Source organism: Bombus impatiens, unplaced genomic scaffold (assembly GCF_000188095.3).
Source record: "Bombus impatiens unplaced genomic scaffold, BIMP_2.2 scf_0080, whole genome shotgun sequence".
NCBI lineage: Eukaryota > Metazoa > Arthropoda > Insecta > Hymenoptera > Apidae > Bombus > Bombus impatiens.
This window is the reverse complement of record NT_176499.1, coordinates 1,011,802-1,024,075: the sequence shown is the minus strand read 5'-3', so window position 1 is coordinate 1,024,075 and position 12,274 is coordinate 1,011,802. Positions and strand designations below refer to the sequence as shown.

The 12,274-nt window shown below is 41.6% G+C and overlaps 2 protein-coding genes across 2 annotated transcripts; both read right to left on the bottom strand.

Annotated features, from left to right (window-relative positions):
• Positions 1 to 3,894: 3,894 nt before the first annotated feature.
• Positions 3,895 to 9,175, bottom strand: LOC112211989 (zinc finger protein 771-like). The gene is made up of 4 exons (XM_024372599.1): positions 9,130 to 9,175; positions 8,352 to 8,603; positions 7,361 to 7,618; positions 3,895 to 4,217 (listed from the first exon to the last, which is right to left on the bottom strand). Exons 1-4 carry the CDS (start codon positions 9,173 to 9,175, stop codon positions 3,895 to 3,897), a joined length of 879 nt encoding a protein of 292 aa, XP_024228367.1.
• LOC105682099 (zinc finger protein 568) lies at positions 8,877 to 10,868 on the bottom strand. Its single transcript, XM_012394195.3, has 2 exons — positions 10,710 to 10,868; positions 8,877 to 9,970 (listed from the first exon to the last, which is right to left on the bottom strand). The coding sequence occupies exons 1-2, from the start codon at positions 10,723 to 10,725 to the stop codon at positions 9,582 to 9,584; spliced, it is 405 nt and encodes a 134-aa protein (XP_012249618.1). The 5' UTR covers positions 10,726 to 10,868; the 3' UTR covers positions 8,877 to 9,581.
• Between the last annotated feature and the right edge of the window lie 1,406 nt (positions 10,869 to 12,274).

Genomic DNA, 12,274 nt, shown 5'->3' with positions numbered 1-12,274 from the left:
AAGTCCCCCCCCCCCCAAAAAAAAGGTAGAAAACGTGACGTATAATTGCATATAGACGGATTCGTTTTTAGGTTTTGCAGGGGAAATGGTGAAAAACGGCGCGTATCATCCGCTCAATATTTTGTTCTATGCCCGTTGCTCTTATTCTTCGCGTCAAACGGTCTCTAGCGTTTGTTTCTTTTCATTTCTCTTTTTTTCTTCTTTATCGCGATCGTTAGTACCACTTTTATCCAGATCGAAAATCCTCCACGCGATCTTTACCCTTTCACGCAGACGCACACTCACTCTTTCACTCTTTATTTCCATTCGTCTTGCTCACAGTTTACCAGCTTCTTACCAGAAACTTCGCTCTATTATTTGTTAATATTCGTCCGGCTTGGCCGACCACAGATTCTCGCACGGAGAACGCTAAGGCGTCTCTTCGTTTTTTTTTTTTTCTTCTTCTTAGATACAAAAAAAAGAAAGTAGTCATTAAATTCTACGATCTACCTAATAGTACGTCTTACATGTCTAATAATCTAGTAATCTCCGTCAATGACGGCGGTCGCGTCGGTTGGCTCGTCGGTATAGAAATTACCGACCTCTATGATTTCTACCATTTCTCCCGACTGCATATATTCCCGCGAACGTTTGATACCAGCTCCGCTCTCGTTCGTTTCGACCGCCGTCACGCATCAAGGCCTCGCGAGGCAGTAATATTATCGATTAATAATTATTCAGTAACTATGCATCAAGTCGATCCATAAACGTATCTATCGTCTTCTCTTACCGTCTTTTCGTCGTCGTCGCTCCTACTAATTCTACTCAAGCCTACTCTTGTTTCTAATCCTCTTTTCGGATTTTTCTTCGCGACGAAGCGCTCATCTGCTCCCGTTCCTCGAACGTAAGCTCTCTTTCTCTCTCTCTCTCTCTCTCTCTCACATACACACACACATACACACATACACACACACACACATACACACACGCGCACACACTTTCGAAACAATAGCTGTTTGTTCGCTTAGCATACAGTACACGCATTGACGAACGAGTTGTCGATCGATCTAAAAAGAATATAGGTTGGCGAAGAGAAATGCTATGACTGGTACGATATCGGAAGAAAAAAAATACGGGTCGAAAATAAGGAATGGCTTAGTTATTGCACTCGTACGGAGGAGAGTCGATCCTGGCCTGCTACGTGTCGCTTGATTCGAAAGCGTATAAGGGATTGGCGCGAACGTCTCTCCGTTTGTGTTTAAACCGCGATCGCTGTTGTCGAGACTCGGGATTATTTTCGACGAGGAATCCGTGCGGCTGTTCTGCATCGAACGGACCTCACGGTACGAGGATCGATTCGTGACACGGGGATGCTGTGCGCGAAAGACCGATCGAAAACTCGTTCGAGGAAACCGCGAAGCGAATACGCTCAACGAGAAAAAAATAGAATTAAATCTACCGCTTCGTTCGCGTCAGACGTTGCGCTTACTTACACTGTATGTAATATGAGTTACGAGTATAGTATAGTATAGTAATATAATAAAGTATAGCATAGTATAGTTTAGTTTAGTTTAGCTTGTCTCATAAATATTGTCTACAGTATGGAAAGTCGGGCAGCCGTGGCGCGCGTATTTGGCGTAGGAATACGGGACTCGATGCCAGGTAATCGCCGAGAACACGGGCACGTTTTCTGGTCCGCCCCACCGTTACCGTGTGTGTGTGTGTGTGGGCCGAGGATAGTCGAACAAACCAACTGCTCGAGGAACATTTGCGACGGTACACTTGTCACGATCAAGCGTTACCCGGGACCGATAACGATAGATGCGAAAAGATACGACCGATCGATGAAGAACGATCGGGAACGTTACTTACGGTTATTCGTCAAGTGGAAGAACGTTGTAGAAAAAATTGGACGATGGGGGGATAGAAGGTGAACGACGGTTGCGTCGCGACGGGCCCGTGCTCGGCAAACGCGATGCGTCGTTCCATCGAACCGGTTAACGTGCTTCTAGGTTTGTCGGCAGTGCATAACAAAATATCGTACGAAGAAACGCGAATGATCTTAACCTCGAGAATCACTTAATTAAAAAGCAATAATATTATACGCGTTATATAATATAAATATATGTATATACTTAAATGCATCGTATAGGAATCTACTAGGTTCGTGTATCTGGCAGTCTGATGATCACAATGCTATAGGAATACCCCGCTGAACTTAAAATATATGTAACCTTGTGTGTACGTGTATCTGCATATAAGTATACAGGCACGCGGGAAGCGCGCTAACGTCTGTGTGTGTGTGTGTGTGTGTCTACGTGCGTATTGCGTACGCGTACATGATTGCACGCATATACGCTTTTAAAGTCCCGTGTATGGAAGGAAGCATTAGTGAGAAGCAAAAGACGCGCGATTCGATCGTATAGAAAAGATCGAATCGGTGCTTAATACTGTACCCTCTGTAGTTTACCGCTTCAAAGCGGTGGCGAGGGATGTAATAAAATGGCTGCCTTCGTCGAAAAGGCCGAAAAGATAAACGCGAGTCGGAATGACAGATCCGTGTCTCCTCACATCGTATCGGACAGGTTCTGCTTTGAAGGGTTATCGTGTAAGTGTTTTCGATTCGAGCTCGCTGATGCGACGCTCGATACGTATGTCGGATCGTGTAAACTTAGCGCTTAAAAAAGTTTGGTGTACGTGGCGTGTGTCGAATCTAACTTTGACACGAAGCACGAGAACCAGATCGAAGAACGATCCCGCGATACGATGAAGCAATTATTCAGTGAAATTTGGAAAATGCTTTCCCTCGCGATTTTGGTGTCCCTGGTGAGCCACGCGCGCACGGCTTAGCTCGTTTAAAAATATGGAACCAGTGTGACCAGAATGGTTGCTATTGGAAGAGCTCCGGTTTACCGGGCGGTCCTAATCCGACTCGGGGCGGGCTATTCTCTACCGGGACGATTCTGCTTAATGATTCTCATTCGACTCGGTCCTCCTCTATGTTTGCTCTAAGTCGTTTTGGCTAGCTCCTCTAGAATCCGTCGAACACGTCGTACGAACGTACTTGACGCGTCTCGGGCGATCGATCGTTCGAAAACTCGATCGCTGATCGTGTCGATCGTGTTTCGAAAAAACGCGTCGATCGTGTTTTGAAAAAAACGCGTCGATCGTGTTTTAAGAAAACGCGTGTCGATTCCGGATGGAGGAATACCGCGACGCGATATCGACAAACATTTCTTGTCGATTGGAGAAACGTATGTAAGTATGTATGTATGTATGTATGTATGTATGTATATCGTAATTGGAGCGAACGCAGTTGTCTCCGAAGACATCGCCCCGAGTGGGAGATTGACGCGGTCTCTCGTTAATGCGCGGTACATCTCGCTACGCGAAAATAATATTATTCAATCGATTAATTAATTAATCAATATACGTAATAATAATTAATAATTAATAATAATAAACCTTAGAAAAACGTTAAAAAAAATAGAATGAAGAATCGAGATAAGGAGGCTAGGCAGTTTGCCGTTTTCGGAGGCTACCGCAGTTGCCCGCGGATAGCTGAACCAGCCGCGTCGTCTTCGCGTCTCACCGCTCTCGATCGGTTTCGACCGCGATCCTTGCTGAATTAGCCTCGTTCCGTTCTTCTCTCTCTCTCTCTCTCTCTCTCTCTCTCTCCCTCTCTCTCTTTGTCGCCTCTTTCTCTCCACGCGCGCCTCTGTATACGTACGTTCTCGTTGCGATCGTTATTGGAACGTGAACCAAGCGCGAAAGAAGACGGCGATGGTCGTTTTTCCTAACATCGTTCTCAACGTTGCCCGCGATGTGTGCCACTCGACCGAATATATAGTCGTTTCTGTAGCCTCTTTCGCGCTCGGACGACGACGTCGACGGTTTCCGTGTTCACCACCCTCGTTAGACGAGCTCCTGCTTGTAAATTTTCTCTTTGTGCATTCGTTCCATATGCCGCGCGATGTGCATCTTTTGCTTCGCTCTGTACACACAGTGAGGACACTGGAATTGAGGCTCTTTGCCACACTCCCACTTCTGATGATTTCTCAGGCTACTCTTCAACTTGTATACCCTGCCACAGGCCGGGCAATTGAAGCCTTCGGGATTCGAGGAGCTAGAACCAAGCCCTTTGCCCAATCCTCCGCCGGACCGCCACATGATCGAAGGCACGCTCCATCTGTGCCAAGCAGCCGCCCACTTTAGTCCAGTGATGCTCAGGTCTTCGGCTGGAACACAGGATTCACGACTTTATTAGTATGCTGTTCGTACGACCGCACGAGAATCGGACGGTCATTAAATCCTGGAACGCGATCATTCGTTCGTTCGTTCGCTTGTTCATCTTTTTGGAGATACGGGTATCGACCAGTACCGAAGCCCGATCTCTTCGTTCTTTGTTGCGTCGCAAATGCGAACTTACGTGTATCAAGCTTAGACGCTAAGCCAACTTGAATCGACACAACCCGACACGACTCGCGATCGTTCCACGCTAATTTTGTTAGGGTAATAGACGCCTAGGCGCTGCGAAAATCATCTTCAACCTAGAACAGCGATACTACGAGGACACCTTTTCATTTCCCTTTCTTCCTACCTTTCGTTTTCGATCCTCTTTGCGTTCCCACCCGTGTTCTACTCGCATACTATCGCCATTCCAAGCAGAAGATCGATTTCGCGAGTATCCTGAAAAACGATCGCGTTTTGTTCGATAGCTTCGAGAAGGAATCGTTCGAATCGTTGTGACTAGAGGAAGATCGCGATCGTGTATGTCTGATCCGTGCGATTCGTTCTCGAGCATGATCATCTCCACGCGATCGAAATGCGTAAATTATTATGACAAGGGAGAAGAGAGTAATGCACGTTTGTCGTATCCCTACGTTCGAGCCCCAAGCAGCTAGCTATAAATTTCGCATACGAAGAAGGAGCGGTATTTGTGCGTAACGAAAGAAACAGAACGTACATACAATTTCAACCAAAAAGAGGTATAACGAAGCGAGTGATCCGTGCCTTTCCGAGTCCAATAGTCTGTTCCTTTCGACGCACAAGCGATAAAAGACGTGTTTCTATGTACAAGTTTCGAGAAGAGTTAGTGCACATGCTACTCCCCTAATATCGACAAGAAGAAAAAGAAATCAAAAATTCAAGAGAGAAATGCAATTGCGAGAAACGCGTCTGATTATGACGGGAAGGATCGCAACGATGTGGTGGTCGTACGACGAACTGTGGGCCAAATACAGTCGAAACACGCTTTCGTATTTTTCCCTTTCTTTCTTTCTCTTTTCTCCGCGTTTCTAACGATTTCCGACTCTATTTCCCACAATTGGATACGTCGGTACATCGATGCGATCGTCGCTTTCTACAACAATGTACAAGTATTTCTGTATTTAAAACAGGGTTCAGAGAGATACAAGGAGAACCGGTGAAAAATTGAGATATAGAAACAGCGAGAGAGAGAGACAGAGAGAGAGAGACAGACAGAGAGAGAGAGAGAGAGAGAAGAGAGAGAGAGGGGGGACAGAAAAAAAGAGAGGGTAAGAGATAGGAAAATAGAGAGAGAAAGAAAAATGGGCACAATGCGAAAAGGAAAGTAGAGTCTGGCAAACATGGGTGAGAAATACTCCTTTCGCTGGGAAAAAAAAAAAAAAATTATGGAAGATCAGGTATATATCGCAATGGATCGGAGCGGTAAAATCGTTGATCTGTCAAGCTGAAACAGGTACGAACGGTTAATTGTTGTACGAAAAGAAAAATTTTGTAGCTGCATTCGATCGTGAGAAGTACGGAGGAAAAAAAAAATGTAAAATCAGCGCGTGTAATGACAAGGTAGATGTTTGGAGAACGTTCTGGTACTTTTCGTCTTCTAACACATTTATTTAATCAAACGTACGAAATACGATAGGGCTTGCTTAAAACGTTAATACTAGGTCGCAAGATCATAAAGCAACACTGCGACTCGTGATTGTCGCGCTTAAATATCAGTCTTAACAAAAGTTCGCTTACGAACCCATTTATGTTCCTACCACGTCCATAGAAAATACTCTTACTCGTATTGTTTTTAAGATCTAATATTTAAGACTAATTCTTTTTCGTGTACTTTCTTTCTGCTCGTGAGATTTAGAAACTCGTAGTTATTGTCGTGGTGAGCCATTACGATTACATCTACGCGCATCGATAAGGCACTGGAGATCGAGTACATGATGCGATCGACAAACTATTTCTATGAAAAGCATAAATATCTCGGTTTTACAAAAAAAAAAAAAAAAAAAAAAAAAAAAAAAGAAAAGGGGAAAGAAAAAGAACAGAAAAAGAGGAAAAGAATATCGCAAAACGTATTAAAAATATAAAAATGTTAACCACACATAAATCCGATGTACATATCTCTAATAAATATCAGTCGGTGTCTTAAGCTCGAAATACAAGACTCACGATTACGATTGCTTAAAAAAAAAAAAAAAAAAAAAAAATAATGAAAAGGGGAAAGAAAAAGAACAGAAAAAGAGGAAAAGAATATCGCAAAACGTATTAAAAATATAAAAATGTTAACCACACATAAATCCGATGTACATATCTCTAATAAATATCAGTCGGTGTCTTAAGCTCGAAATACAAGACTCACGATTACGATTGCTCGATGCACGCTTTTAAGAATAAAGTACGACATTTCTTTGTTTCTTTGCTTCACTTTTCTTTCAAGAGTAAAGCTAATTTTGCTTATTTTAACAACCTGAGACGCATATTTCATTAGTACAACCTTTCTCGCTAAATAAATAAATATATGTAAATAGTACATATATAAGCATGAGGATAGTGTAAAAAAAAAGATAAAAAAAGATTCATCGATAAAATTTATCGTTAAAACACAGGTCAAAATGTCGATACTTTTTTGTCTTAATTTCAATTTTCGAGAAGCAAACTAAACTCCACTAAAATCAATTCTTGAATTTTATCGAACACCCCTAGAAGCTGCTTTCGCGATTCGTTTTCGTTTCGTTGCTCGTAATATTTTGGTACAATAAAAAAAAAAAAAAAAGAAAAAGAAAAGCAAATACGCACAATACGCGAATGTTACCAAGCTTTACGGGAGAAATTTATATTTTAAATCGATAATAATTTTTCCGAAAGCTGGCACCAAGTAGGAGGGAAAAAAGTAAATGGCAGACGTGAGAGATCGATCGCAACGAATTTTGGACAATTATAGCATAGAGCAAAATTCGAATGTTGATCGTTCGAGTTCTCGGCAAATGGAAATCGAAACGTTTGCCCATTTAGTCGATTTCGAGCTTCGGCGAGTAAGCTAGCAAATAGGCCTCCATGTCTCCAATTTTGTCCAGGTGTTGTCGGCGAATATGTCGCAACCAGTGAGCCTTCCGTTTACATCGCTGAGGACAGAACGGACATTGAAACTGAGGTTCCTTGCCGCATTCCCAATGAACGTGCCGCTGTAACGAATCCTTCCTCATGTACGATCTTCCGCATCTACTACAGCCAAATTGTCCTGGTGGCTTCTTGCCAACGTAGTTGTAGGCCTTTGGTATCTTCAACTCGGCGAATGGTAGCCCCTGTTCCTGGATCTTCCATGCTTGAACGGGCAGATCGGCGTTCTCCTCGATAGCTTTGTTCCCGGTCGTGTCATCTGGAATCGGGAAAAGAAAAAAAGAACTTTAGATCTATCCTGTGTTTCGCGCCACGTCTCTGCACCACTGTAACCGAGCACACATTTAGTACAATACATACTGTGTTCGAAGCAACCTGATAATCGCTGCGTTTCGATCGGCTTAGTCTCAACAAGCCAGCTTGTAACCTGGCGAAACGTAGCCTTCCTTGCGTAATATGCGCATATAACGTGCAATGTTCATCGAATACGAGGGAAACTTTTATTCCCTTTGCGTAACTTTACGCGCGTTAGCTTGCGTTGCCACCGATCGAATGCACACAATCGATGTCACGTTGTACCACGTCGGATTATTTTTTAGCAAACGATCGTTCGCAAACAAATAGAATAGGAGAACGTACTTCTCTGGAGAGTCGGTAAACAATCCAATTTTCGATTATCTACGTCTAATGGAGGAATAAGTCGCACAACGGACGTACGAATACAGCACGAAACAGACGGAGAAATGACCTTCTTAGGATTAGTTACAATAAATACAACACTACTTTTGTCCACACTTTTTCATCACTCTTCAACTTTACATCGTTTGAAGGGCATGCCAAGCATACGATACAATAGTTTACACGAATTCGATGACGAAGACGAGATCGAAGAGATCGTGGAATTACGTTGCAATTTTCGATACACACACTCTTTCCGCTACTTCCAGACGTTTACTTGTACTTTATATTCGACGATAAAGCAATCTTCTCACTATCATTGGTTTTTAGAACGCAGTTGACTCGTTTCTTCTGACCAGCTTCAGGATGTTGCGTGGCAAGATGTCGAAGAACGTTTCCCTTTTGATGAGACCGATAATCACAAAAGGCGCAACGAAATTTCTTGTCTGTGCCGCACGTGCTTCGATGATTGCAGCAAGATTTCGACGATTTAAAATATTTGAAGCATTTTGGACACTGGTATGGCGTCACTTGGACCACTGCGAGTTTCCAGCGAACCGCGCCACCTGAAAAATCAAATATGGATATACTACTATTCCTCTCTCGGCTCGTATTAGCTACTAGTGATCTACACGATTGACTCGTTCATCAAAACGATATATACTGTACCGCACACGATCGAACCACTGTTCAATGTTTATTCCTGAACGAAGACAATACGTACATATCTATATATTATTTCATTACAAAATATATCCACACCTACACGACGAAGAAAGGAGGAACAAATGATACATCGAGAGAACATGATGAAAAGTTAAATTATCAAAGAAAGCATGATTCGTATATATTGTCATTTATTCGAGGCGTACATTGCACTGTTGTAGGAAAGAGCAACTATAACGCTTCAATTTTATCGTCTTTCCTACAATACTTTAAGAGTAACAACAACAACAACAACGATATACTGATTCGTAACAAAATTAAATCTGGAACGATTTCGTATCTTGCGTTTTGCAGCATACGTTTCTACAAGCTTTATCCGCGCGCAAGTACTATAAGAGAAGAAATCACTGCATAAACTTAACTCACGGGCTTGCAAACTTATATTCGATTCTTTGGTGAGATTAATGGGCATACCCAAGAGCTACATATGTAAATACATACATACATAATCTCATAAGAATAAGGCAGCGCAAATATCTAATAGAAGAAAATGGCCAATTAACGATCAGCGATTCGTCGGAATTTTCTGTTCAAACTGGATGGCATTCGTAATAACCGATTTGTACCGATTACGAAGCACGTGGATATTGTTCCTGCGTGCTTTCTTGCTCTTTTCTTTCTTTCCGCTTCTTTTTCTGTTTCCTGGTCGAATTATTACATACCGTTTCTCAATGATAGATCAAACACGACGATCGATTAAACTGGGATACAACGTGAAACAAAATGTAAGAGCGTTGTTGGCATCTTTCGAAAGGCAGCATATAGAGTTGAAAGTTTGCAAGATTGTTTTGTTAACGTCTGTAAATCCAATGAGAATCTCATAACATTGGGAGAATATTATGCAACCTCTTTTGATGTTCCAGCAATCTGTCTCGTCTGTAAAACTTTTTTGGGCATAGGTCGCAATTATATTTCGGCTCCTCGACGTGCAGTTTCCAATGTGCCGTCAAGTTATGCTTATATTTGAACCAACCATGACATATTTTACACTGATATTTCGGTGCTTGTCCACACTCAACTCGTAAATGCCGCTTCAAGCAAGACATTCTCATGTAGGAACGATTGCAATTTGTACATTTGTACGTTAACTGTCCACGTGTCATTCGACTGGATTGGAAGATGCTTCGGTTTCTTGAATTGGTTGCTAGTAGCGGTTGCTGTACCTCGATCGTATTTTCATTCTTTGGATAAAGTTGCAGCCAATAACCTGAAACGGAAAGGAACGATGTAGATAATGTTCCGGCTGATCGTTGATATCACGAACTTTCGACACAAAATACAGAATAACACCTTCGCCTAGGAAACAACCAAATGAAACTTACACAAGGAAGTTGCGACAGAAACGGTGTTGATTGGAAGTTGTTGGCTAGCGAGTTAGAAATAAAAACAAACAAAATATATAACGTGTCGTGTAAAAAATAAGAAGCACGTTGGAAAATGTAATTTTTATTCATTTTAAGGAAATGATCAAATTCCGCAAATGAATAACCGAAACAGAGCAAATTCTTGCAAATTTCAATGCGTCTTAAAGTTCATATCTATGAAAGAACAAACATAAAATAAGCTCTATCTCATAACACTTATCGCTGATGTCGTTAACGACAATAATATAATACAAACGAAACTTTCCGCTTCCTTGTCAATTCTGAATCATGCAAACACATTCATCGTCATATTCTTTCTTCGTCTTTGTTATAGCGTTGAATTGTAACCTCTGATAGAAAGTAATTGCAACCATATATTATTCGATATTCTTCAAATACTAGTAACGATATTCGATGTTCATACAGTTTCGATTAAAATGGAAACCAATAAAACGAACAAAAATCGTAAATGTGAAATCTCGAATTGGCAATTCGAGAGCAGTTAATACGTCTTAAAACGTAAACTCGTGATCGGTGGTAACGAATGAAAGAATAGGCGTGGAAACCGTTAACGGCCGTAACTTCTCTTTTCACGCATCCGGTTCTCCAGTTTCGCCTGTCAAGCCGACCTCTCTTCGCGTTCAAAGTTGCTCGATTTCTTCACGTCCGCCACGTGAACGTTATAGTGTCTCAATAAACTGTGTTTGTGCTTGAATTTCGCGTGGCATATTACACACTCGAACTGAGCCTCCTTTCCGCACTCGAGTCTCTTGTGCCGCTGCAACGATATCACCCTCCTGTACTGTCTGCCGCAGGTGTCGCAAGGATACGTCTCGAAACCGATGGGTAGCCGGTACCAACACGCTGAAAACAGAAATCCTTGGTTAGCCGAATGTCTATTGGGAAATTATCTTCTCGACAGCGGCAGATTCGGTGCTTCGTCACCGAAATATTTTCTTCCGTCATAGACCGGAGGACGGTTGAATTTTCGTTTCGCTTGCTAATCGTTAACGTAAAAAAAACGCTAAAACATGGAGGTATAGGAGAGTAGAATAACACTTACGCTCTTTAGAAAATAACCCGCAACAAAGATTATTTTTTTTATTAATAATATTATTAATAATAATAATAATAATTAATAATAATAATAATAATAATAATAATAATAATAATGTTAATAATAAAATTAACTGGAGATAATCGTAATAGATATTCGTAATCCGACAGATAAATCTTTCCAAAAAGAGAGTTTAAAGTGCTAAATATCGGAACGAGTATTCGAGAGAGACGACTTGCATTCTTTCCTCGTTAATGCATTGTTCATCTGTAACAGAACTGAAACAAGGAACATCAAAGACACGAGTAACATGCGAAAGGTACCCGTCTCCTTGAAATGTCCAGCGGTTATAAAAGTCGGATACATTGCGGAATTAGTCGCGATTGGTTGGTCGATTGGTCCCCGTATAAAGCACGCCAAACGCAAAGTCATCTCGAACTTAACAACGGAAAGTACAAGGGGAAATTGGGTAGAACGAGTATATCCTAGGTTAATTCGCCAAGCAGGTCGATGCGAGCATCCGTAAATACTGATATCAAAAATACTGGACTTCGTTTAGAAAAGTTCTCCCAACGAATCCTTTTCTTTTTCCCATTCTTTGCAAATGTATGTATACTTCTCTACCTCTGCCACTTTCTACCATACGCATGTACGAATGTTTATATAAAAATGGGAAAACGTTACTACTTATAAGGCTAGGAATATATACTTGTACGTAGAAGGACAAACGAGTCGATCTCGATAAAACGAAGGAATGTTCAAGTGAGGGAATGTTCGAGTAGTTTACATCTTCCGACGAAAGCGTTTTTCCGCCTGAATAAAAGTCACAAACCGCGTGGGTAATTCATAGAAAGAATAGCGCAGAGATCGACCCTTTTGTTCGCTTGAGCAAATTTAGTCGATCCTTCCGCTGAATTAAGATTAAGAGGAGCAAGTTTCTCCGCATTGGTAAATTCGTCTAAAAAGTATAATAATTCCTAAAGATTATAATGTCGATTGTCCCGTCTGCGATTTTTCGTAACGTGTTTAATCCTAACGAGTTTACGCAGTATCAAATTGGACGTCCGTTAATGATAACGATTATCGTTAT

Bases quoted from the DNA above. Each gene is read 5' to 3' on its own strand.
- LOC112211989 (XM_024372599.1), bottom strand. From the start codon at position 9,175: ATGCCCATTAATCTCACCAAAGAATCGAATATAAGTTTGCAAGCCC. The intron at 8,604-9,129 runs GTGAGTTAAGTT...TTGATTTTTCAG, and splicing joins GAATATAAGTTTGCAAGCCC to GTGGCGCGGTTCGCTGGAAA. The intron at 4,218-7,360 runs GTAAACGGAAGG...CCTGTGTTCCAG, and splicing joins TCCGTTCTGTCCTCAGCGAT to CCGAAGACCTGAGCATCACT.